The 27,529-nt window shown below is 41.1% G+C and overlaps 1 protein-coding gene across 2 annotated transcripts; it reads left to right on the top strand.

Annotated features, from left to right (window-relative positions):
* The first annotated feature begins 2,119 nt into the window (after positions 1–2,119).
* Positions 2,120–14,990, top strand: LOC120044844 (cytochrome P450 2K1-like). 2 transcript variants are annotated; one of them, XM_038989532.1, is made up of 9 exons: positions 2,120–2,440; positions 5,310–5,472; positions 6,576–6,725; positions 7,029–7,084; positions 8,284–8,463; positions 12,120–12,261; positions 13,187–13,371; positions 14,261–14,402; positions 14,515–14,990. In XM_038989532.1, the coding sequence occupies exons 1-9, from the start codon at positions 2,237–2,239 to the stop codon at positions 14,700–14,702; spliced, it is 1,410 nt and encodes a 469-aa protein (XP_038845460.1). In that variant the 5' UTR covers positions 2,120–2,236; the 3' UTR covers positions 14,703–14,990. The 2 variants fall into 2 exon arrangements, with proteins under 2 accessions (XP_038845460.1, XP_038845459.1); XM_038989531.1 differs by having other exon boundaries at positions 2,122–2,440; positions 6,924–7,084.
* Positions 14,991–27,529: the final 12,539 nt, after the last annotated feature.

The following is a 27,529-nucleotide window of genomic DNA, read 5'->3' on the forward strand; positions in this document are numbered from 1 at the left end:
AAATAAAACATAAAATGTGGAACACCTTCAAGTGTCTAAAAAGTTATTATATATGATTAAAGATGTAAATATATGTCAATCAGTAATTTATTAACTTTTTATATGATATTTATAGAGTTTTCAAAGTATATAGACAACAGAGGGGGATTTCTGAAGATCTTTAGTAACACAATCAAATACCAAATATGATTAGATTTAACCTCATTCTATCTATGTAACCCTCACCATCCATTTGGTGATGGAATAACGTTTATGTGTTAATCTGGTCTATCAGCCTAATTCCATTTCGCCGGGCCTATACACGCCTTTCGATGTATTACCTTTTTTGGAAAGACCAGGAAACAAATCATATGGAGAGTTTGTCAATGACCTGCAGGTGAAATCATGTGAGTTTCACAATTACAGTGGGGCAAAAAAGTATTTAGTCAGCCACCAATTGTGCAAGTTCTCCCACTTAAAAAGAAGAGAGAGGCCTGTAATTTTCATCATAGGTACACTTCAACTATGACAGACAAAATAAGAAAAAAAAATCCAGAAAATCACATTGTAGGATTTTTAATGAATTTATTTGCAAATTATGGTGGAAAATAAGTATTTGGTCACCTACAAACACGCAAGATTTCTGGCTCTCACAGACCTGTAACTTCTTCTTTAAGATGCTCCTCTGTCCTCCTCTCGTTACCTGTATTAATGGCACCTGTTTGAACTTGTTATCAGTATAAAAGACACCTGTCCACAACCTCAAACAGTCACACTCCAAACTTCACTATGGCCAAGACCAAAGAGCTGTCAAAGGACACCAGAAACAAAATTGTAGACCTGCACCAGGCTGGGAAGACTGAATCTGCAATAGGTAAGTAGCTTGGTTTGAAGAAATCAACTGTGGGAGCAATTATTAGGAAATGGAAGACATACAAGACCACTGATAATCTCCCTCGATCTGGGGGCTCCATGCAAGATCTCACCCCGTGGGGTCAAAATGATCACAAGAACGGTGAGCAAAAATCCCAGAACCACACGGGGGGACCTAGTGAATGACTTGCAGAGAGCTGGGACCAAAGTAACAAAGCCTACCATCAGTAACACACTACGCAGCCAGGGACTCAAATCCTGCAGTGCCAGACGTGTCCCCCTGCTTAAGCCAGTACATGTCCAGGCCCGTCTGAAGTTTGCTAGAGAGCATTTGGATGATCCAGAAGAAGATTGGGAGAATGTCATATGGTCAGATGAAACCAAAATAGAACTTTTTGGTAAAAACTCAACTCGTCGTGTTTGGAGGACAAAGAATGCTGAGTTGCATCCAAAGAACACCATACCTACTGTGAAGCATGGGGGTGGAAACATCATGCTTTGGGGCTGTTTTTCTGCAAAGGGACCAGGACGACTGATCCGTGTAAAGGAAAGAATGAATGGGGCCATGTATCGTGAGATTTTGGGTGAAAACCTCCTTCCATCAGCAAGGGCATTGAAGATGAAACGTGGCTGGGTCTTTCAGCATGACAATGATCCCAAACACACCGCCCGGGCAACGAAGGAGTGGCTTCGTAAGAAGCATTTCAAGGTCCTGGAGTGGCCTAGCCAGTCTCCAGATCTCAACCCCATAGAAAATCTTTGGAGGGAGTTGAAAGTCCGTGTTGCCCAGCAACAGCCCCAAAACATCACTGCTCTAGAGGAGATCTGCATGGAGGAATGGGCCAAAATACCAGCAACAGTGTGTGAAAACCTTGTGAAGACTTACAGAAAACGTTTGACCTCTGTCATTGCCAACAAAGGGTATATAACAAAGTATTGAGATAAACTTTTGTTATTGACCAAATACTTATTTTCCACCATAATTTGCAAATAAATTCATTAAAAATCCTACAATGTGATTTTCTGGATTTTTTTTTCTCATTTTGTCTGTCATAGTTGAAGTGTACCTATGATGAAAATTACAGGCCTCTCTCATCTTTTTAAGTGGGAGAACTTGCACAATTGGTGGCTGACTAAATACTTTTTTGCCCCACTGTATATGATATGTAGACAGACCTGCTGGAGTTGCATTGTTTAGCTCCTCCTCTGAGGTTGTACCCTCCCTCTTCTCATCTTGCTCCAATAGGGTGGGGAGGTTATACAAATAGCATTCCTTGGAGGTCTGTTTCGTGGAAGTGCTTTGAGCACATACACTTGTTCCATAACGGAGCATTAGTGTGTTGTATTTTTAGCCCAGTATAAGGTGTATGAGCTCAGTTTGAAGATGTCTCTTATAGAAGGTCTTCTACAGACATCAAACACGGTGACACTGCTGGGTACTGTGCTGTTTCTGCTGGTCCTCTACCTCCGCTCCTCTGGTTCCAACTCTGAGGAACAGGGGAAGGCGCCTCCAGGACCCAGGCCGCTGCCCCTGCTTGGTAACATGCTCCAGCTGGACCTCAAGAAGCCCTACTGCACTCTCTGCGAGGTAAGATGAAGTCATCCGTTGCTTTCAGAACAAAACATGTTGTGGTTGATTTGATCTGTGAGATTTGATCTGTTTTATCTCACTTATATTGTTTTTTTTGCTATTTCACCAGGTTTGAAAAGTTCAGTAAGCAAACTGATGAATGAACTCTGGCACATTGTACATGCTTTTACCTGGTTAATGTTGTTTAATGTTCTATTCTGTAATGTACTTCAATAGATATGTCCTGCCCAAGTAGCCTGGTCCCAGATGGTTATTGTTGGGACCAGGCTATGGACAAAATACTTTGTGACAGTGACCAACGTGTTGCAAGGAAAGAGATGAGGCCACTTTAGAATATTGAAAGTAAAGGGGGATACCTAGTCATTTATACAACAACACATTCAACTGAAATGTGTCTTCTGCCTTTAACACAACCCTCTGAATCAGAGAGGTGCGGGGGGCTGCCATAATCCACATCCACGACTTCGGCGCCCGAGATGCACCCCAGGAATATCCCTTCAGGGATCTTGTTAAAACAGACCTGGGTTCAAATACATAGTGTACTTAAATATGACATGTTTGTGTTTGACTATTTTCTAATATACAGCCAAAAACAACTACTTTGAATATAAAAACAAGTAGTTGTAAATACATGCCAATTGTAACATAGGTGCAGTTAATGCCTCTGACATGGAAACATAAACAATACTACCTGATGACTGATAACAAAAGAGTGCTATATAAAGAGGAGGTAATCAAGGGAGTAATGAAGTCCAGGTGTGACTGATGAGTCGCAGGTGTGCGTAATGATGGTTGCCATGTGTGCATAATGATGGTTGCCATGTGTGCATAATGATGGTTGCCAGGTGTGCATAATGATGGTTGCCAGGTGTGCATAGTGATGGTTGCCAGGTGTGCATAATGATGGTTGCCAGGTGTGCATAATGATGGTTGCCAGGTGTGCATAAAGATGAGTTGCCAGGACCAGTGGTCAGTAGACCGGTGACGATGGGAGCGGGAGCTTGACACCAATACTTTCCAAATGTATTTCCAATAAAAAACTTTGTCTAAACACTAATTTTGTTAATAATTAAGTTACATTGACTGGTATTTGAACCTAGGTCTGACATCAAGTGTAAACCACTGTCTTCACGCTATTTCTTGACTGAAACATATTAAACAAGCTGTATGTGATGTTCAGTTTTGTGCTTAGTCATAAAGTGGGGAGAACAAGTATTTGATACACTGCCGATTTTGCAGGTTTTCCTACTTACAAAGCATGTAGAGGTCTGTAATTTTTATCATAGGTACACTTCAACTGTGAGAGACGGAATCTAAAATAAAAATCCAGAAAATCACATTGTATGATTTTTAAGTAATTCATTTGCATTTTATTGCATGACATAAGTATTTGATACATCAGAAAAGCAGAACTTAATATTTGGTACAGAAACCTTTGTTTGCAATTACAGAGATCATACGTTTCCTGTAGTTCTTGACCAGGTTTGCACACACTGCAGCAGGGATTTTGGCCCACTCCTCCATACAGACCTTCTCCAGATCCTTCAGGTTTCGGGGCTGTCGCTGGGCAATACGGACTTTCAGCTCCCTCCAAAGATTTTCTATTGGGTTCAGGTATGGAGACTGGCTAGGCCACTCCAGGACCTTGAGATGCTTCTTACGGAGCCACTCCTTAGTTGCCCTGGCTGTGTGTTTTGGGTCGTTGTCATGCTGGAAGACCCAGCCACGACCCATCTTCAATGCTCTTACTGAGGGAAGGAGGTTGTTGGCCAAGATCTCGCGATACATGGCCCCATCCATCCTCCCCTCAATACGGTGCAGTCGTCCGGTCCCCTTTGCAGAAAAGCATCCCCAAAGAATGATGTTTCCACCTCCATGCTTCACGGTTGGGATGGTGTTCTTGGGGTTGTACTCATCCTTCTTCCTCCTCCAAACACAGCGAGTGGAGTTTAGACCAAAAAGCTCTATTTTTGTCTCATCAGACCACATGACCTTCTCCCATTCCTCCTCTGGATCATCCAGATGGTCATTGGCAAACTTCAGACGGGCCTGGACATGCGCTGGCTTGAGCAGGGGGACCTTGCGTGCGCTGCAGGATTTTAATCCATGACGGCGTAGTGTGTTCCTAATGGTTTTCTTTGAGACTGTGGTCCCAGCTCTCTTCAGGTCATTGACCAGGTCCTGCCGTGTAGTTCTGGGCTGATCCCTCACCTTCCTCATGATCATTGATGCCCCACGAGGTGAGATCTTGCATGGAGCCCCAGACCGAGGGTGATTGACCGTCATCTTGAACTTCTTCCATTTTCTAATAATTGCGCCAACAGTTGTTGCCTTCTCACCAAGCTGCTTGCCTATTGTCCTGTAGCCCATCCCAGCCTTGTGCAGGTCTACAATTTTATCCCTGATGTCCTTACACAAATCTCTGGTCTTGGCCATTGTGGAGAGGTTGGAGTCTGTTTGATTGAGTGTGTGGACAGGTGTCTTTTATACAGGTAACGAGTTCAAACAGGTGCAGTTAATACAGGTAATGAGTAGAGAACAGGAGGGCTTCTTAAAGAAAAACTAACAGGTCTGTGAGAGCCGGAATTCTTACTGGTTGGTAGGTGATCAAATACTTATGTCATGCAATAAAATGCAAATGAATTACTTAAAAATCATACAATGTGATTTTCTGGATTTTTGTTTTAGATTCCGTCTCTCACAGTTGAAGTGTACCTATGATAAAAATTACAGACCTCTACATGCTTTGTAAGTAGGAAAACCTGCAAAATCGGCAGTGTATCAAATACTTGTTCTCCCCACTGTATATCATTACGAGACACAACTGAGTCTATGGTGTACTTTTATGTGTACTTTATCTGTCCAGCTCTCCAAGAAATATGGTTCCATCTTCACGGTTCACTTTGGACCCAAGAAAGTGGTTGTTCTGGCAGGATACAAGACGGTCAAGCAGGCGCTGGTCAACCAGGCAGAGGACTTTGGGGACAGGGACATCACGCCTGTGCTCTATGATTTCAACCAAGGACATGGTAATGATATTTGACTCGTATGCTGGCTATGTCCCATTCTTAAAGGGATAGTTCACCCAAATTACAACCTGTCTTATTGTTTTCCTTCATCTGTAAGCAGTCTATGAACGAGCTAAAACAGCAATCCATGCGTTTGTTCTCCAATGTATGTGTTGGCCACAAATATGAGCATAGGATGAGTCAACAACGTTGTGGGTATGAGTTAACAAATTAGGAACTTTTAAAAGTGAGATTTTCACCTAAAAGTTACTTGAAATAAACTTTATTGAGCTACACAATCAATTTCAGACACTTTGAGATGAGTTGGATATGAAATGCATTACAATCTGTTGAAAGTCTTATTCTAGCCTGGTGGAACAAGTCTGATTGCTGCATTCACCATTCTGTTTTACTGCATGTATCAGCCTGCCCTTAATCCAATAGATTGGCGTTTGGAATAAGCCAGAAAATGTCTGGTCCAATCAGTGCCCTCGCAGAAACAGTGGTTGAGTTTAGGACAACAACCAATGTTGCCAAATACTGTGTTTTAATTAGGCTGTCCTCTGATTGGTTGAAAGTGATCCAATAGCTGACAAGTTCATTTTGAATAATACCACTCATTTCTGACATTTGAGACTAGAATGGTGAATGCAGAGATCAGACTAGAATGGTGAATGCAGAGATCAGGCCAGAATGGTGAATGCAGAGATCAGGCTAGAATGGTGAATGCAGAGATCAGGCTAGAATGGTGAATGAAGAGATCAGGCTAGAATGGTGAATGCAGAGATCAGGCTAGAATGGTGAATGCAGAGATCAGGCTAGAATGGTGAATGCAGAGATCAGACTAGAATGGTGAATGCAGAGATCAGACTAGAATGGTGAATGCAGAGATCAGATCAGTTTCCACAATTCATCAAATGTTCTGACTCTAATCCTCTGAAAATAATATAAATGTCGAAAATAGTTACAGATGATCATGACCAGAAAGGATGCAGAGATAATTTGGCAGATTATATATATATATATGTACATGCGCATTATTAAATGGCATATTATAGTAAATATAATTTATTTATTCATATTTCACTTTGAATTGTCATGGAAACAAACTACGTTCTCTACAGGGATTCTGTTTGCCAATGGAGACTCATGGAAAGAGATGAGGCGCTTTGCCCTGACAAACCTAAGAGACTTTGGGATGGGCAAGAAAGGGAGTGAGGAGAAAATCTTAGAGGAAATTCACTACCTTATTGAAGTGTTGGAAAAACATGAGGGTAAGAGAATCAGTATCTCTACGCTAGTAGTAGAAGTAGTATGATGTATTTATAAGGGTTGCCTAGGCTTAATTGCCTGGTTAAAAATCAGGCTATTTTTAACCACATTATTAGTAAATAGCTAATTGGCTTGCTAAGTGATTGTGTGGGTTCTGGAAATCTTATTTTGTAATTAATTAGATGTTTTGTCTATTACAGGTAAGGCATTTGACACAGCACAGCCTGTGCTTTATGCCGTCTCCAACATAATCTCGGCCATTGTCTATGGCAGCAGGTTTGAATACACTGACCCCCTATTCACAGGCATGGCGGACAGGGCCAATGAGAGTATACGCCTAACAGGTTCTGCATCAATTCAGGTACAGTCTGCTTATTCAGACCATTTTGTTTTTACTGTATTTTCTGAGTAAATAATGGCTGTCTCAGTGCAATCAATAAAACTAGGAAACAGAACACCTGTTATGAATTCTTGCAAATTAAAATGGACATACTCAGTTATACTTTACTTGATGTGCAAGTATATACTAGTAAGTATATACTATAATGGTATATATATTATATACCATTATTGTACAGTTTATAACCCATTACTAAGCTGCTTATGAATCATTATATATCATTATATACAATATTCATGATGTATACGTATAACATATCAAATAAAATCCTCATAGCCCAGTCCAAGCTCTTCTCTGTCCTGGCACACTAATGGGGGAACCAGCTTCCCCCTGAAGCTAGGTCAGCAGAGTCCCTACCCATCTTCTGAAAGCACCTGAAACACTACCTCCTCCAAAAGTATCTTAAATAAACCCCCCCCCCCCCATCCTTCTAGCTCTGACTTTGCTGATAACTCCTTTATTGAGAAAAGTGTACTTACTATGCCTGTTATATGTGGTTGTCCCACCAAGCTATCTTAAGATGAATGCACTAACTGTGAATCGCTCTGGGTAAGAGTGTCTGCTAAATGGCTAAAATATTTTGTACAATTAATTATATCATTGTAATTATTATATATAATATGGTTACATAATCACTAGTGATGGGCACCGATATACAAAATGATATCAATATCAGTACCATTTTTGTGATTCCATATCGTAGCGGTTTGTATAAAATATATTACAACTGTTAATGTTCACTTTTCTGTTCACTTCCATGGCTCTTTGAAGTTCAGACAACTGTTTTCAGGTTGTCCTTTGGGCCAGGTGTGAATATTCTGGTATTATAATATTGTATTCAAACTGGTTAGTTAGGGAGGCCTATATAATAGGACCATCAACAGGCAATTCATTAAATATGCTAAATTTAAAACCTGTGAGAAGGTCTGTTTAAGGGTTTTGTGTATGCAGGAAAAGTAATGTGTTCTTTTTACTGAATAGTAAAAATATTAAACCGACATTGGTGCTCACAACTAATAATTACACATTTATGCAAATGTATATCACATTGAATTTATGTATTTAATGATCTAATTATAGTTGTGGTGTGTTATAATTAATAATTAATAATAATTAATATAATATTTTTCTATGCCTATTCTACCTGAATCTCTGTGTAGATGTACAACATGTTTCCCTGGTTGGGTCCGTGGATAAACAACCTGACATGTCTGAAAAAGAATATTGCTGATATGAAGATGGAGGTGACAGAGCTGGTGAGGGGCCTGAAGGAGACTCTGAACCCTCATATGTGTAGAGGCTTTGTGGACTCGTTCCTTGTCCGAAAGCAGACCCTGGAGGTATGAAGACTTCATGCAGAATCTGCATCTCACTCATTCATAACAAAGTGTTGCATTAATATTGCTCAGTATAACTGTACAGAATAGAATAATCAATAAGGTCCGAGGGGGGTGTGGTATATGGTCAATTTACCACAGCTAAGGCACTGCATGACGCGAAGTGCAGTGCCTGTATACAGTCCTTGTATATTGGCCATATTCCACAAAACCCAGAGGTGCCTTGCTGGTGTTATAAACTTGTTACTAACATAATTAGAACAGTAAATGAGTCATTTTGCGTCACACTCGGGGTATATTGTCTAAATTACCAAGACCAAACTGCCGGGTTTATAATACTTATTACACCACCTTGTGGTTCACTTTACTGCCCAAGAACACAACTAACTTCAGTTGTCCAACATTAACATCCCACTGGGCACAGACGTCAATTCAACATCTATTCGACGTTGATTCAACATAATTTAATTAAAATGACGTGGAAAATGTTGATTCAACCAGTTTGACTGAATGCCAGCTGAGGGAGGATCTAACTAGTTCTCTGTATCAGTAGAATCACATGTCAACTCAGACTCAAACACTAAAACAGTTCCTCAAGCTGATTTAAAAGATTGTGTTGATTATCTGTTTGGTTTGCTTTGTTTGTTCTTTTCCATATTATGTCTCTGATAAGCTACACAGGAAATTGATAAAAATAGCCCATATTAATATATGTAGCCTTAGAAGTAAGGTTAATACGATTAATAACTTGCTAACATCAGATATATATTAGCCATTTATGAGACTCACGTAGATAATTCATTTGATACATCATTAGCAATACAATGATATAACATTTACAGAAGACACAGGAATGCCTATGGGGGAGTTGTTGCTGTATGTATTCAGAGACATATCCCTGTAATGCTTAGAGAGGATCTCATGTCAAGTGTTATTGAAGTGTTGTGGTTGCAGGTTCACCTGCCTCCTCTAAAGCCTAGTATAGTGTAACTCCTATAGGCCACCAAGTTCTAACTGTCACTATCTAGATAATGTGTGTAAAATGGGGGCTCCCATTTCTTGATGGGGGCTCCCGAGTGGCACACAGGTCTAAGGCACTGCATCTCAGTGCTAGAGGCGTCACTACAGACCCTGGTTCGATTCCAGGCTGCCTCACAACTGGCCATGATTGGAGTCCTATAGGGCGACGCACAAATGGGCCAGCATTGTTAGGGTTTGGCCGGGGTAGTTTGTAAATAAGAATTTGTTCTTAACTGACTTGCCTAGTTAAATAAAAAAAGAGTGTATGTGATATAAACAGAGAGGTCTACTATCTTGGGGACCTGAATATTGACTGGTTGTCATCAAGCTCTCCGCTGAAGAGGAAGCTTCTCACTGTAACCAGTGACTGTAATCTGGTTCAGGTCATTAATCAACCTACAAGGGTGTTTACAAACAGAACAGGAACGATCATCCACATGCACTGTATTGATTACATTTGTACTAATAGATCTTTGTTCTAAAGCTGTAGCCATTGGATGCAGTGATCACAATATCCAGTGGTTATATCCAGGAAAGCGAAGCTTCTAAAAGATGGGACTAAAATAGTGTATGAGATCATACAATTTCATTTGATTTGAAAATCTTTTGTATTTGTCACATGCGCCGAATACAACAGTGAAATGCATACTTACAAGCCCTTAACCAACAATGACGTTTTAAGAAAAATACCTAAAAAAAACATTTTGCTGTGTGGATGACGTTAAAAAATATTTGTTGGTCTGATGTGATTAATAAGGAACATCCAGACGCTGCACTTGATGCATTTATGAAATTGCTTCTTCTAGTTATTGATAAACATGTACCTTTTAAGAAACTGGCTCCATGGATTGATGAGGAATTGAAAAACTGTATGGTTGAAAGAGATGGGGGGCAAAAGGAGTGGCTAATAAGTCTGGCTTCACATCTGACTGGCTTACTGCAAATTGAGAAATAATGTGACTAAACTCAACAAAGAGTAGACACTGTATAATGAAGCCAAGATCAAGGATATAAAGAATGATGGGGGACGGGGGACTTTGGAGTACTTTAAATTGGGGCGGCAGGTAGCCTAGAGGTTAGAGTATTGAGCCAGTAACTAAAAGGTAGCTGGTTTGAATCCCTGAGCTGACCAGGTAAAGATCTGTCATTCTGCCCCTGAACAAGGCAGTTAACTCACTGTTCCCCAGTAGGCCGTCATTGTAAATAGGAATTTGTTCTTAACTGACTTGCCTAGTTAAACAAAAGGAAATTATAGGCAGAAAGACTAATTCTATTAAAATGGAATCAGATGGCTTATTTATCACAACAATTTGATGTTGCCAATTATTTTAATAACTTCATTGGCATGGTGGCAAACTTAGGCGGGAAATGCCAGCAAAACAGTGAGCCATCATATTCATGCATTAAAAAAAACACATAATTCAAACTTACAATGCTTTTCTTTCATTTTGTAAAGTTAGTGTGGGAGAGGTGAAGAAATGATTATTGATCAATAATGACAAACCTCCTGGCATTGACAACTGTCATGTCTTTAATCTGAGCCCAGAGAAGTGTTTGTCCTCAGGCCTGGTTCTAACAGCCAACCTATCAGCTTACTGCCAGCTTTTAGCAAACTGTTGGAAAAAATGGTGTTTGACCAAATGCAATGCTATTTCTCTGTAAACAAATGAAGACTTTCGGCATGCTTATAGAGAAGGCCACTGGACATGCACTGGCACAAATGACTGATGATTGGTTCAAAGAAATGTATAATAAAAAGATTTCAGTGCAGCCTTTAATATTAGTGACCATAACGTGTTGGAAAATCCTATGTGTTATGGCTTTTCAACCTCTGCCATATTGTGGAATCAGAGCTATCTATCTAATAGAACCCAAGGGGTTTTCTTTAATGGAAGCTTCTCTAATGTTAAACATGTCAAGTGTGGTGTACTGCATGGCACCTCTCTTAGCCCTCTACTCTTTTCTATTTGTATGACCTGCCACTGGCATTAAACAAAGCCTGTGTCCATGTTTGCTGATGATTCAACCCGTCAGCAATCACAGCTAGTGAAATCACTGCAACACTAAACAAAGAGCTGCAGTCAGTTTGAGAATGGGTGGCCAGTAATAAACTGGTCCTGAACATCTCCAAAACTAAGCATTGTATTGATACAAATCATTCCCTAAGTTCTGGACATCAGCTGAATCTGGTAATCAATGGTGTGGCTGTTACTTGGTGTTATTTTAGATTGTAAACTCTCATGGTCAGAACATATTGATTTAATGATTGTAAAGATGCGGAGAGGACTGTCCGTGATAAATAGATGCTCTGCTTTTTTCAATCAATCAAATGTATTTTTAAAGCCCTTCTTACATCAGCTGATGTCAAAGTGCTGTAAAGAAACCCAGACTAAAACAGCAAGCAATGCATGTGTAGAAGCACCACCTTCCACAAAGCAAGCTCTAGTTTGATCTTATCTTAATTATTGTCCAGTTTAAAGAAGGGCCAAGTTAAGCTGCCCAGAACAGCGTGACACATGTATCTCCATTGTAATCAGAGGGCTAATATCAATACTATGCATGCCAGTTTCTCTTGGCTAATATTTGAGGGAAGACTGACTGTACATAACTCATGTCATCTGTGGGTTTGGTTCTGTTAGGAATTTGGCAATATGGATTCTTTCTACCATGACGACAACCTGGTATTTAGTGTTGGTAACCTGTTTAGTGCTGGTACCGACACCACCGGGACAACCCTGCGCTGGGGTCTGCTGCTAATGGCCAAGTACCCCCATATACAGGGTAAGGATTGATATACGCACACTCGCTCACACACACACACACACACACACACACACACACACACACACACACACACACACACACACACACACACACACACACACCATAGGAGGCTGCTGAGGGGAGGACGGGTCATAATAATGGCTGGAATGGAGTGGTATCAAAAATATGGAAACCATGTGTTCGATTCCATTTCAGCCATTACTATGAACCCGTCCTCCACAATTAATGTGCCACCTGTGACACACAGACATGAAACAGTAAAGCACTCATGGTGTTACAAGTTATAAACATTGGCAAAGAGCCAGATTGAAGAATATATTATGAAACTAGATAAGGATGGCTTGGTTAATGAAGGTTAAACATTAAATCAGGTTTATAAAAATGAGTGTACAAAACATTAGGAACATCTTCTGCAGAACAGCCTCAATTCGTTGGAGCATGGACTCTAGAAGGTGTCGAAAGCATTCCACAGAGATGCTGGCCCATGTTGAATCCAATGTTTTCCACAGTTGTCAAGTTGGCTGGATGTCCTTTGGGTGGTGGACCATTCTTGATACACACGGGAAACTGTTGTGTTCTCTCGTCGTGGTGTGTTGTCCTATATTTATATGTTATTTATTTTTAATCCCCCGTCCCCGCAGGAGGCCTTTTGGTAGGCCGTTATTGTAAATAAGAATTTGTTCTTAACTGACTTGCCTAGTTAAATAAAGTCTCAATTGTCTCAAGGCTTAAAAATCCTTTGTTAACCTGTCTCCTCCCCTCCATCTACACTGATTGAAGTGGATTTAACAAGAGACATCAATAAGGGATCATAGCTTTCACCTGGTCAGTCTGTCAGTGAAAGAGCAGGTGTTTTTAATGTTTGTATACCCAGTGTACATTTCACTGTATTAACTCCAACCCTCCCTCCTTTCTGTCTCAGACCAGGTCCAGGAGGAGATCAGCAGGATTATAGGAAGTCGTCAGCCCTTGGTAGAGGACAGGAAGAACCTGCCCTACACTGATGCAGTGATCCATGAGACCCAGAGACTGGCCAACATTGCACCCATGTCCATCCCTCACACCACCAGCCGAGATGTCACCTTCCAGGGATATTTCATCAAAAAGGTCAGATACCTGGATATCCAAATCTCTGTTTATTTTGTGACCAACTTCATATTGTCTTCTTTTTTCTGAAGGGAGGTTGCAGGTTCAAAAAACAATCAAATAAATGCATACAAAGAGAAGCCCAATCCATTCCCCCCTTCAGTCCCTATCCACCCGCCCGCATCCTCCTTCCCCACCTGAAAACCATGCCTCCCACCCCACCTGTATACATTGATGGTTGGGATTACAGGATGCCAAGGTCATATTTTTATATTGTAACGTGTGAACAAGTTCAGGGAGTGAATCATTTAATCAATAAACTAAACATAATACAAAACAAGAACTAACAACGCACAGACATGAAACTGAAACAGAAACAATAACACCTGGGAAGGAACCAAAGGGAGTAATATATGGAAGGTAATCAGGCAGGTGATGGCGTCCAGGTGAGTCTCAGGTGCTGGTGCACGTAATGATGGTGACAGGTGTGTGTGTGTGTAATAATGAGCAGCCTGGTGACCTAGAGCGCCGGAGAGGGAGTATATAAATCCATCACTGGATGGTTTGGTAGTTGGGGTTTCCCAAGGGACTCCGTAGACCAGTATAGTGAACTTTAGTTGTAAATATAGAAAAAAGGAGTTGCCTGGTAATGTGTATGTATCTTTCAAATCTTGGAATGTTCTCAAACCACCATCCATGATATCGGTAAGGTTCCACATTTGGGGGATGCAAAAAGACGGCATCCAGATCACAACACATTATTGTGAAATATTGGAGTGTGGGCATGCTGTAAGTATATATTTCTGCCTGCAGTTGCAATCCACTCCTTTTGAGTGTGCACATTTATTAAACCAAGTTCCATCACTTTTACTCAGAAAATAAGGGGTCATATGCTTCACCCTTACTGCAGGGGACGTCTGTGATTCCTCTACTGACATCGGTCCTACAGGACGATAGCGAATGGGAGAGCCCCCACACCTTTACCCCCTCCCACTTTCTGAATGAGCACGGAGGATTTGTCAAGAGGGACGCCTTCATGGCCTTCTCTGCAGGTATATTAACTTCATTATATAACACATAATTTAATTGCAAGAAGTAGATCAATTCTGGTAGCCTTTTGGACAGACTTCATGCTATTTTCTGTATCTTTGGTCTCTCTCACAGGTCGTAGGGTGTGTCTGGGGGAGGGTCTGGCCAGGATGGAGCTCTTCCTCTTCTTCACCTCCCTCCTGCAGCGCTTTCGTTTCTCTCCTCCTCCTGGAGTAACAGAGGATGATCTGGACCTCACACCATCCGTGGGGTTCACCCTCAATCCTTCACCTCACCAGCTCTGTGCTGTGAGCAGGGTCTGAGATTTGAACATGACAATATTGGTGGGGCAAACTCAATCAAAAAAGCTGATATGCATCGAAACCACTTCACATTAAATGTACCATTACAATAAATAATCCCAGAAATGAGTTTGCGCGACACACACAAACATTATTATATTTTGTTTGATCGGTGCGTAGGCTAATTCCAATATCCGTTTAGATTTAATTGCACTGAAGACCACAGTAGTCGAACATACTTTATAGAGTAAAGTTAATTTTAATTCAAAATGTCATGTTCCAGTTAAGAATAAAGTTTATAAAGCTTCTGCTTTGCTTCAACCGTTGCATTGTTCAAAGTTCCATGGGAAATTAAAACAGTCTATCAGGGTAAATCCATTTATATTCCATCACTTTTTGACAGCACCCCATTTGATTTGAATGAAACCTTCCATACATATACTCACCAGACAGTTTATTAGGTACACTCTGTTCATGAAAATGGATCGCACTTATACAGTGAGTCACGTCAATTGCTATATAAAGCTGGCAGACAGGCATTGAGACATTAATTTACTGTTCGAACATTAGAATGGGCAAAACGTGTGACCTAAGTGACTTTGAAGGTGGTATGATCGTCGGAGCAAGGCACGCCGGATCCAGTATCTCCTTTCAGCACGACAGTGTCTAGGTTTTACAGAGAATGGCGCGACAAAAAACATCCAGTCAGCCACAATCCTGTGGGTGAAAACAACTCATTGAGGATGGAGGTTGAAGGAGAATGGCAAGACTCGTGCAAGCTAACAGGCGGACAGCAAACAGACAAGTAAAACAGTTGTGTGTAGAACGACATCTCGGAACGCACACCTTGTTGATCCTTGTCACAGATGAGCTATTGCAGCAGACGACCACACAGGGTTCCACTCCTATCAGCTAAAAACAAGAGGAAGCTCCATTGGGAACGCAATAACCAACACTGGACAATTGAGGAGTGGAAAAACATTGTCTGGTCTGACGAATCCCGGTTACTGTTGCATCATGCTGACAGCATAGTTAGGATTTTGTGTAAGCATGTGCCTGGTGTCAACGGTACAGGCTGGTGGCAGGGGTGTAATGGTGTGGGTAATGTTTTCCTGGCACATGTTAGGTCCCTTGATACCAATTGAGCAATGTTTGAACACCACAGAGTATCTGAACATTGTTGCTGACCAAACCCAATAGAGCATCTTTGTGAAGAGATGGAACGGGCTGGCCTCCTGGGTGGCGCAGTGGTCTAGGGCACTGCATCGCAGCGCTAGTTGTGCCACCAGAGTCTCTGGGTTAGCGCCCAGGCTCTGTCGCAGCCTGCCGCGACCGGGAGGCCCGTGGGGCGACGCACAATTGGCCTAGCGTCGTCCGGGTTAGGGAGGGTTTGGCCGGTAGGGATATCCTTGTCTCATCGCGCTCCAGCGACTCCTGTGGCGGGCCGGGCGCAGTGCGCGCTAACCAAGGGGGCCAGGTGCACGGTGTTTCCTCCGACACATTGGTGCGGCTGGCTTCTGGGTTGGAGGCGCGCTGTGTTAAGAAGCAGTGCGGCTTGGTTGGGTTGTGCTTCGGAGGACGCATGGCTTTCGACCTTCGTCTCTCCCGAGCCCGTACGGGAGTTGTAGCGATGAGACAAGATAGTAATTACTAGCGATTGGATACCACAAAAATTGGGGAGAAAAGGGGATAAAATGTATAAAAAAAAGAAAAAAAAGAGATGGAACGGGCTGTTCACAGCATGAATCTCCCACCATCCAATCTGCAGCAACTTTGTGATGCCATCGCGTCAGCATGGACCGACATCCCTGTGGAACGTTTTCTCCACCTTGTAGAATCGCTGTTCTGGCGGCAGTGGGGGGTCCGACCCGGTACTAGATGGTTGTACCTATGTAAAAAGTGCTCAGAAAGTATTTTTGGAGATGAATGCCAAAACATTCAAGAGATAAAGGTGCTCAATGTTTACTTATTTTGTATACTCCGCCATACCATGACACATCCATGTCTTCATCACTGGAAAAGATAAAAAGTTGAGATATTGTTTTAAGCTTACAAACAGGGTTGTCAAACAATTTTAGAATTTATTGAAAAACATTAAAACAAATAAATACAAATGGTACTTTTTTTAAACTCTTTTTCATATTTGCATATGTTGTAGCTTAGACCTTATTTGACATTATCTGAGGTTGTGTGGTGCCTGCCATCGGTTGAAACAACATGCTCTTGAATACAGGGTGGATGTCTTGTTTTGGCTAATAAATGTACTAAAATGGGAATCAAATTGAAATTTCAACTTTCAAATGGTACCACAAAGATGGTTGGATTAGAGAATGTTGACTTGAATAGGAATATCTGTTTACATTTTTACTGTCAATCTTTAATAGAAAATCTATTGAAGTCATAGAAATATAGATAATGGAATAGACCATTTAAGTCGACATTCAACGGTGGCTGGACTGTTCACCATCTTTGTGGTAGTAATTCTAAGTTTATATTTCCATTTAAATTTAAATTTCAATGGTGTACCAGCTAAAATTGCAGTGGTCTGAAGGATAGGTTCATTCTAAACATTATATTTCTATGATTGAAATGACATCCACCCTGTATTCAAGAGGATGTTGGTGGGCACCACATAAAAACCTATGGTCTAAGATACAACATATGCAAATATATATTTTTGAAACGTGAGTTTAAGTGTTTTTAGATAATTGATGTTAAAGGTTAAAACGGCCTAATTTTAATAGTTTTTTCAAGAAATTATAGAATTGTTTGACCACCCTGTTTGTAAGCTTTTAAATTATATCAAACTCAACTGTATATTTTCCAGTGATGAAGACATGGATGTCTCATGGTATGGTGAGGTATCTTCTGAATGTTTTGGCATTCACGTCCAAAAAATGTCATTTTCTGACCAATTCTTCCATGGGCAAACATGTATGGAAAGTTTTGTTTAAATCAAAAGGGATGCTGTCAAAAAGTGATTGGATTCAACCATCAAGCATTAAAAACAAGACACAGAGCTAGTTAAAACGGCTGTTAGCCACTGCTTCCATCCAAACCATTGGTTGAGTATTCTTTCCAGCTTTCTTTCTTTTAACAGAGGTCTTATTCGAATGTTCATCTGCTGATGAGCACAGACATTTTATCCATAACGCAACGTTTGAAAATAATTTGTGAGGAGATAGTTGATGTGATTCATGACATTTCAGCTAGCTAGAAGACAAACAACTATGAAGTTGACACATTAGTCCAATCAAAGCTACCGGAGATAAGACGTTGATTAATCTGTGGCAAATGACATTGAGTGTTCTTGGGCTAGGCATACTAACGTATCTCTATGGCAGCACCCAAGGGGAGAAAGGTCTATCTGCGGATCACACACTGGGCGTGTGTTGGGATTTTCGTGCAGGGACAATTTACTACACACAACACACACCAAGTAGAAACACCTGAGGGTTTAAAGGAATACCCATAACATTTTGCTAATTAGCAACTTTAGCTAACCACAAGTCTTTTGCAACTATTTATATGTTAGCTAATCCTTCCCCTAACCACTATCATTATCTTAACCATGGTAGGAGAATTATGTTAATTATGCAAACCTCTACGCTAGTTCTACGATGTTCATAATCCTAACCGCTATGCTAATGATCCTAAATGCTACTTTAGCTGCTAAAGTTAACCGCAAATACTAAAGATGCAACAAGCAACCTGGCCTCTGATCAATACACAGTTGTCAATGAGTGGGCAAGTCGTGTAATGAGATACCAATGTACTTTTTGTGTGGGACGTTGCTTGTAGTTACTGTAGTCCGCAGATAGACATTATTGCTACAGGGGGCTGAAGCTGCCTGACCATACCAGTATGCCCTGCTGTTGTGTGCTGTCCCTATGTATTCCCTTACCCATCCCAAAGATTGAGCCGAACCTTTGAGCACACAGCAATTACGTGCAACCAATTGCGCACAACCAGAGGAGATCAAGGAGAGGTGTCCCTTGGCTAGTCCCTCCGCAACAGAGCACTGAGTGAGGCTGAATGAGCATTAGTATAAATATATACAGTACCAGTCAAAAGTTTGGACACACCTACTCATTCCAGGGTATTTCTTTATTTTTACTATTTTTTACATTGTAGAATAATAGTATAGACAATTATGAAATAAAATTTATGGAATCATGTAGTAAGTAAATAAAATCAGGTGAGGTAATCACCTGGAATGCATTTAAATTAACAGGTGTGCCTTGTTAAAGGTTAATTTGTGGAATTTCTTTCCTTCATAATGCGTTTGAGACAATCAGTTGTGTTGTGACAAGGTAGGGGTGGTATACAGACGATAGCCCATAGTATGGCAAGAACTGCTCAAATAAGCAAATAGAAATGACAGTCCATCATGATTTAAGACATGAAGGTCAGTCAATCCGGAAAATTTCTAAACCTTTGAAAGTTTCTTCAAGTGCAGTCGCAAAAACCATCAAGCGCTATGATGAAACTGGCTCTCATGAGGACCACCACAGGAAAGGAAGACCCAGAGTTACCTCTGCTGCAGAGGATAAGTTCATTGGAGTTACCAGCCTCAGAAATTAATTGCACCTCAGATTGCAGGCCAAATAAAATCTTCAGAGTTAAATTAACGGACACATCTCAACATCAACTGTTCAGAGGAGACCACGTGAATCAGACCTATATGGTCGAATTGCTGCAAAGAAACCACTACTAAAAGGACACCAATAAGAAGAAGAGACTTGCTTGGGCCAAGAAACACGAGCAATGGACATTAGACCGGTGGACATCTGAGTCCAAATTTTAGATTTTTGGTTAAAACCGCTGTGTCTTTATGAGACGCAGAGTAGATGAAGGGATGATCTCCGCATGAAAGGTTCCCACAGTGAAGCATGGGGGAGGTAGTGTGATGGTGTCCAGGTGCTTTGCTGGTGACACTGTCAGTGATTTATTTAGAATTCAAAGCACACTTAACCAGCATGGTGTCGTGTCTTTGGCATCATTAAAATGAAGACTCATTTTATCAAATCAATTCTCTGTAATTATTATTAAGTGATTAAACTAATCACGTAAATGTAATTAACTAGGAAGTCGGGGCACCAAGGAAAATATTTAGATTACAAAGTTCTAATTTTCCTAATATAACTTTCAGATATTTTAATATCTGATCAATTGGTCTTCTAATTAATGAATTATTCTTTACCTCACGTTAGTCTCATTCCAAACGTCGTAAATAGTTGGTTATCTGCACGGACCCAGTTCACTATGAGTCATCCATACATCAATTTTCTCAATCATTTATTTATTAACTAACTAAATAATCACAGAAATGCAAACAAACAAAGTAGATATGGTTACAAGGAAATTATACGGGATGTGCCCTAGTGGGCTAAACCGGTATGGCGGTAAGGTACTGAGAAGGGTGCGAAAGACAAAAGAAACTACACGGTTGATAATTATAACAATTGAAATGCTAATCCTTTGCACATGAACGCTCACTCATTCGGGAATAATTGCAATCAAGATATATATTTACGCTCAGTGTGTCGTCATGAGCTCTGTTGGAATCGTCCTTCTTTCTGTTGGAAGTTCATCTGCCCATCTCTCTGCGTCCCTGGAGTCTTTGGTTAGAATGGGTACTTTAGAGTAACATTCTGGAATGTTCTTATATAATATATGTTTCGTGCGGTTGTCGGTCTTCGCGTTCAATGGTACAGAATTCCTAGCTGCAGACTAGTAATTAGTATCAAAGATTTGCTCTTATTCTGTCGGTATCGATAGTCTCAGAGTTTAACCACGTGGTATGGTTAAGAATTCAGCAACGAGGAATCCATGGTCTCTACTCAAACCTTAGCCCTCTCGGTAATCGAGGTAAGTTTGGTCTCTACTCAAGCCTTAGCTCCCTCTGTGATCGAGGTACTGGTCTACTGGGAAATTCCCAAGGTGGGGTTATATCCAGAACCGTAGGAAAGGGGTGTCCCATGATGCCAGATCAATGTCTGTGCTCATGGGGCGGGCCTATGACTTAGTTAAACTCCAAAGGGAATTGGAGTTTCCTTCATTAACTTCTTTGTGATAGGTGGCAGCATTTTCACTTTTGGATGAATTGCGTGCCCATAGTGAACTGCCTCCTACTCTGTCCCAGATGCTAATATATGCACATTATTATTACTATTGGACATAAAACACTCTGAAGTTTCTAAAACTGTTTGAATGATGTCTGTATAACAGAACTCATATGGCAGGCAAAAACCTGAGAAAAAATCCAAACAGGAAGTGAGAATTCTGAGGCTGGTCGATGTTCAACTCATCGCCTATTCAATTCCCTGTAAGATATGGATCTGTTTGCACTTCCTACGCCTTTCACTAGATGTCAACAGTCTGTAGAACGTGGAATGAAGCCTCTACTGGGATGTTGAGCCGGATGGGAGGTGTTTCAGTCATTGGTCTGGCAGAATGCTAGTTCCTGGTCATGCGCGTTCCAAACGATATCGTCTTGCTTTCCATAACTTCTAGAGACACAAAGGAATTCTCCGGTTGGAACGTTATTGGATAGTTATGATAACAACATCCTGAAGATTGATTCTCTACTTAGTTTGACCAGTTTATTCGACCTGTTACATAACTTTTTGAAGTTTTCGTCCGAGTTCGCCTGCATCTGCGCGAGCGTTTGGACATGTGCACTAAACATGCTAGCAAAAGTAGCTACTTAGACATAAGTAAATGGACATTATCGAACAAAACAACAATTTATTGTGGAACTAGGATTCCTGGGAGTGCATTCTGATGAAGATCATCAAAGGTAAGGGAATATTTGATGTAATTTTGTATTTCTGTTGACTCCAACATGGCGGAGAAATGTTGTAAAATCTGAGCGCCGTCTCAGATTATTCCATGGTGTGCTTTTTCCGTAAAGTTTTTTTGAAATCTGACACAGCGGTTGCATTAAGAACAAGTGTATCTTTAATTCTATGTAAAACATGTATCTTTCATCAAAGTTTATGATGAGTATTTCTGTTATTTGACGTGGCTCTCTGCAATTTCTCCGGATATTTTGGAGGTATTTCTGAACATGGCGCCAATGTAAACCGAGATTTGTGGATATAAATATGCACATTATCGAACAAAACATAAATGTATTGTGTAACATGATGTCCTATGAGTGTCATCTGATGAAGATCATCAAAGGTTAGTGATTCATTTTATCTCTATTTCTGCTTTTTGTGACTGCTATCTTTTGCTGGGAAAATGGCTGTGTTTTTCTGTGGCTATGTACTGAGCTAACATAATCGTTTGGTGTGCTTTCGCCATAAATCCTTTTTGAAATCAGACATGTTGGCTGGATTCACAACATGTGTAGCTTTAATTTGGTGTCTTTCATGTGTGATTTCATGAAAGATTGATTTTTATAGTAATATATTTGAATTTGGCGCACTACATTTTTTTCTGGCTTTTGGCCAAGTGGGACTACCTTCCCACATATCCCAGAAGTTAAACAGTTTAAAATCACTATTTCACAAATAGTTTAATCTTTACTCATTCATTTTATACAACAATTAGATGCAAGCCCCACAACTGAGACTCTTGTATAAACAGAGTTCTGGTAATGTGGCTGTATTGTCTCTCATGAGTTTCACAAACATTAAACGAAATGGACCGGTCGTAGCTGGATTCTCCCCCGACCGTGTACACATTCTCCAAACCATGGACATTGTTCAGTTCTCAAGTTCTATGATGGAGAAGAGGTTCCTTTGCTCTCCTGTGAAACCTTCTCTCTATACTGTCTGGCGATGAGGAGAGAGACACCTCTAGGAATTTATGACCTGCGATAACAGAGCCTGGGTGTAATGGGAAGCGAGAGAGTTGGTGAGAGAGAGAGAGAGAGGGGGATGGGGCAGAGAAATGGGGATGGTACTCACTATCCCCAAAGAGGGCCACGTCATGACAATGGCTACCACAGCATTCTGAAGCGATACACCATCCCATCTGGTTTGCGCTTAGTGGGACTATCATTTGTTTTTCAACAGGTCAATGACCCAAAACCCACCTCCAGGATATTTGACCAAGAAGGAGAGTGATCGAGTGCTGCATCAGATGACCTGGCCTCCACAGTCACCCGACCTCTACCCAATTGAGATGGTTTGGGATGAGTTGGACCGCAGTGTGAAGGAAAAGCAGCCAACAAGTGATCAGCATATGTTGGAACTCCTTCAAGACTATTGGAAAAGCATTCCAGGTGAAGCTGGTTGAGAGAATGCCAAGCGTGTGTTAAGATGTCATCAAGGCAAAGGGTGGCTACTTTGAAGAATATAAAATATATTTTTATTTGTTTAACCTTTCTAGCGGAGGCGTTCCGCTGGCGACCCACCTCGACAACATCCGGTGAAATTGCAGAGCGCGAAATTCAAATTACAGAAATATAAATATTTAACATTCATGAAAATACAAGTGTTATACATCAAAATAAAGCTTAACTTCTTGTTAATCCAGCCGCTGTGTCAGATTTTTAAAAAGGCTTTACGGCGAAAGCACACCATACGATTATCTGAGGACAGCGCCCCGCATACAAAAGCATGAAAAACATATTTCAACCAGGCAGGTGCGCCACGAAAGTCAGAAATAGCGATATAATAAATGCCTTACCTTTGAAGATCTTATTCTGTTGGCACTCCAAAAGGTCCCAGTCACATCACAAATGGTCCTTTTGTTCGATAAAGTCCTTATTTATATCCATAAAAACTCAGTTTAGCTGGCGCGCTTCAGTCAATAATCCACCGGTTTCCCTCCTTCATAATGCATACAAAATGAATCCCAAACATTACCAATAAACTTATCCAAACAAGTCAAACAACGTTTATAATCAAACCTTAGGTACCCTAATACGTAAATAAACGATACAATTTAAGACGGAGAATAGTATGTTCATTACCGGAGATAAATAACAAAGAATGCGCTTCATCCACACGCATGGAAACACTACAGCCAAAATGGGAGCCACTTATAAAAACGACAACTTCTAGCTAATTTTTCCAAAAACCAGCCTGAAACTCTTTCTAAAGACTGTTGACATCTAGTGGAAGCCCTAGGAACTGCAATATGGGAGGACTTCGCCTCATCATAAACATGAAAGACACTGGAAACAGTGGTAGGCTGAAATTCTATTTTTTTTGGATGGTTTGTCCTCTGGGTTTCGCCTGCCATATCAGTTCTGTTATACTCACATACATTATTTTAACAGTTTTAGAAACTTTTGAGTGTTTTCTATCCAAATCTACCAATTATATGCATATCCTAGCTTCTGGGCCTGTAACAGGCAGTTTACTTTGGGCACGCTTTTCATCCGGATGTGAAAATACTGCCCCCTAGCCCAAAGAGTTAACACTTTTTTGGTTACTACATGATTCCATATGTGTTATTTTATCATTTTGATGTCTACACTGTTATTCTACAATGTAGAAAATATTAAAAATAAGGAAAAAACCTTCAATGAGTAGGTGTGTCCAAACTTTAAACTGGTACTATACATTGATTGTTTTTTATCTTATGCTACACAATGATATGTAACATACATTTTCCTAAACTAACCTAATCTGTCAGTGGTTGGATTTATTGAAACCTTTACTGAGAAGGCTGACTTGCATTCTGAATGTAAATTGTGGGAAATTATTTATCTTAATAAATGGACACCAATAGAGATTGGATTTCACAACCAAGCCACCATAATACGACACATTAAGAAATACGTAAATTAGATTTTACAACTCAAATGGGACCATATAAACCACAATAGTGTTGTTTGACAAAATCTAAGTTTAATTAACTCTTGTGATTATACTGTGAGTAAACATTACTCTAAATAATAAACTTTAGAATACTGAACAACAAAGTAACTGAGATATTTTCAATGAATAGTGTACAGAGTGAAATGCAATGACGCAGAGTTAAATATCAACAATAAATTGAGCATATATAACTCTGAAAAAAATGACCAGAGTAGGTTTTACTCTCTTTAGACTGGGACCAAATGTTATCTGTGGCAGAGTTACATTTTCTTCAATAAGAGTTCAATTTACTGTCATTTTTATTGTGCGGCTGTCCGGTACACCAGTATCTATAGGTAGACTTTATCTGTGTGCTTTATCCCTCCAGCTATCCAAGAAATATGGCTCCATCTTTACGGTTCACTTTAGACCCACAAAAGTGGTCATCCTGGCAGGATACAAAGCAAATCATCAGCTGATATCTCAAAGTGCTGTACAGAAACCCAGCCTAAATCCCCAAATAGCAAGCAATACAGGTGTAGAAGCACGGTGGCTAGGAAAAACTCCCTAGAAAGGCCAAAACCTAGGAAGGAACCTAGAGAGGAACCAGGCTATGAGGGGTGGCCAGTCCTCTTCTGGCTGTGCCGGGTGGAGATTATAACAGAACATGGCCAAGATGTTCAAACGTTCATAAATGACCAGCATGGTCAAATAATAATAATCACAGTAGTTGTCGAGGGTGCAACAGGTCAGCACCTCAGGAGTACATGTCAGTTGGCTTTTCATAGCCGATCATTGAGAGTATCTCTACCGCTCCTGCTGTCTCTAGGAAGTTGAAAACAGCAGGTCTGGGACAGGTAGCACGTCCAGTGAACAGGTCAGAGTTCCATAGCCGCAGACAGAACAGTTCAAACTGGAGCAGCAGCACGGCCAGGTGGACTGGGGACAGCAAGGAGTCATCATGCCAGGTAGTCCTGAGGCATGGTCCTAGGGCTCAGGTCTTCCGAGAGAAATAAATAAAGAGAGAATTAGGAGAGAGCATACTTAAATTCACACAGGACACTGGATAAGACAGGAGAAGTACTCCAGATATAACAGACTGACCCTAGCACCCGACACATAAACTACTACAGCATAAATACTGGAGGCTGAGACAGGAGGGGTCAGGAGACACTGTGGCCCCATCCGATGATACTCCCAGACGGGGCCAAACAGGCAGGATATAACCCCACCCACTTTGCCAAAGCACAGCCCCCACACCACTAGAGGGATACCTTCAACCACCAACTTACCATCCTGAGACAAGACCGAGTATAGCCCACAAAGATCTCCGCCACGGCACAACCCAAAGGGGGGCGCCAACCCAGACAGGAAGACTACGTCAGTGACTCAACCCACTCAAGTGACGCACTCCTCCTAGGGATGGCATGGAAGAGCACCAGTAAGCCAGTGACTCAGCCCCTGTAATAGGGTTAGAGGCAGAGAATCCCAGTGGAGAGAGGGGAACCGGCCATGCAGAGACAGCAAGGGCGGTTCGTTGCTCCAGAGCCTTTCCGTTCACCTTCACACTCCTGGGCCAGACTACACTCAATCATATGACCTACTGAAGAGATGAGTCTTCAATAAGGACTTAAAGGTTGAGACCGAGTCTGCGTCTCTCACATGGGTAGGCAGACCATTCCATAAAAATGGAGCTCTATAGGAGAAAGCCCTGCCTCCAGCTGTTTGCTTAGAAATTCTAGGGACAATTAGGAGGCCTGCATCTTGTGACCGTAGCGTATGTGTAGGTATGTACGGCAGGACTAAATCGGAAAGATGGGTAGGAGCAAGCCCATGTAATGCTTTGTAGGTTAGCAGTAAACCTTGAAATCAGCCCTTGCCTTAACAGGAAGCCAGTGTAGGGAGGCTAGCACTGGAGTAATATGAAAACATTTTTTGGTTCTAGTCAGGATTCTAGCAGCCGTATTTAGCACTGAAGTTGATTTAGTGCTTTATCCGGGTAGCCAGAAAGTAGAGCATTGCAGTAGTCTAACCTAGAAGTAACAAAAGCATGGATGAATTTTTCTGCATAATTTTTGGACAGAAAGTTTCAGATTTTTGCAATGTTACGTAGATGGAAAAAAGCTGTCCTTGAAACAGTCTTGATATGTTTGTCAAAAGAGAGATCAGGGTCCAGAGTAACGCCGAGGTCCTTCACAGTTTTATACAAGACGGTCAAGCAGGCGCTGGTCAACCAGGCAGAGGAGTTTGGGGACAGGGGCATGCTTCCTGTGTTCTAAGATTTCACCAGTGGACATGGTAATGTTGGATAAGTCAAACTTGTAATCCGGTTAACTGTTGCATTCTACACAATGGTCTGTCTTCAGGCGTATTTAGTGCTGTAACTCCAGCACCAAATATTTGACAAAGATATTATTCTCTCATACATGATTAATTCCTGACACCTGCACAATGTCACTTTTCTACAGGTATTCTGTTAGCCAATGGAGACTCATGGAAAGAGATAAGACACTTTGCCGTGGCGAACCTTAGACTTTGGCATGGGCAAGAAAGGAAGTGAAGAGGAAATTCGCTACCTAATTCAATTGTTTGAAAAACATGAGGGTAAAAATGTGAAGTTCCCTTTACCTTTACATTCTTAGCAAAAAATGACAAACTGGTCACACTTGACTAAACCAGGAAAATGAAATAAATATTCCATTTGTAGCAGGCTACATGTATGCTTTACTTTTTGTTTATGGGAAGATAGTTGTAAAACATGTTCCCATATCTGGGCCCTTGGTTGAAAACCAAGTAGCTTTTGTTAAAGAAAACTGACAACAACAAGAAGGAGCTGAGGGAGGTCTCCAGGAACAGGGTTAGAGTTAAAACCAACAGGATGGTAGCTCTCCAGGAATAGGGTTAGAGTTAACCTACAGGAGAGTAGCTTTTCAGGAACAGGGTTGGAGTTAAAAACTACAGGAAAATAGCTCTCCAGGAACAGGTTTGGAGAGCCCTGTGATAGAGGACAGCGTAAAGATGAAGATAGCTGAAATAGCAGTGGGCTTCGTTCAAACCCATGCAGCAGTGGCATCTGTTCTGGAGGCT

Source organism: Salvelinus namaycush, chromosome 3 (genome assembly GCF_016432855.1).
Source record: "Salvelinus namaycush isolate Seneca chromosome 3, SaNama_1.0, whole genome shotgun sequence".
Lineage (NCBI taxonomy): Eukaryota > Metazoa > Chordata > Actinopteri > Salmoniformes > Salmonidae > Salvelinus > Salvelinus namaycush.

Excerpts from the sequence above, each read along its gene's own strand:
- LOC120044844 (XM_038989531.1), top strand. The coding sequence starts at position 2,237 with ATGTCTCTTATAGAAGGTCTTCTACAGACATCAAACACGGTGACACTG. Across the intron at positions 5,473-6,575 it reads TGATTTCAACCAAGGACATG|GGATTCTGTTTGCCAATGGA; the intron begins GTAATGATATTT and ends CGTTCTCTACAG. Across the intron at positions 13,372-14,260 it reads AGGGATATTTCATCAAAAAG|GGGACGTCTGTGATTCCTCT; the intron begins GTCAGATACCTG and ends CCCTTACTGCAG.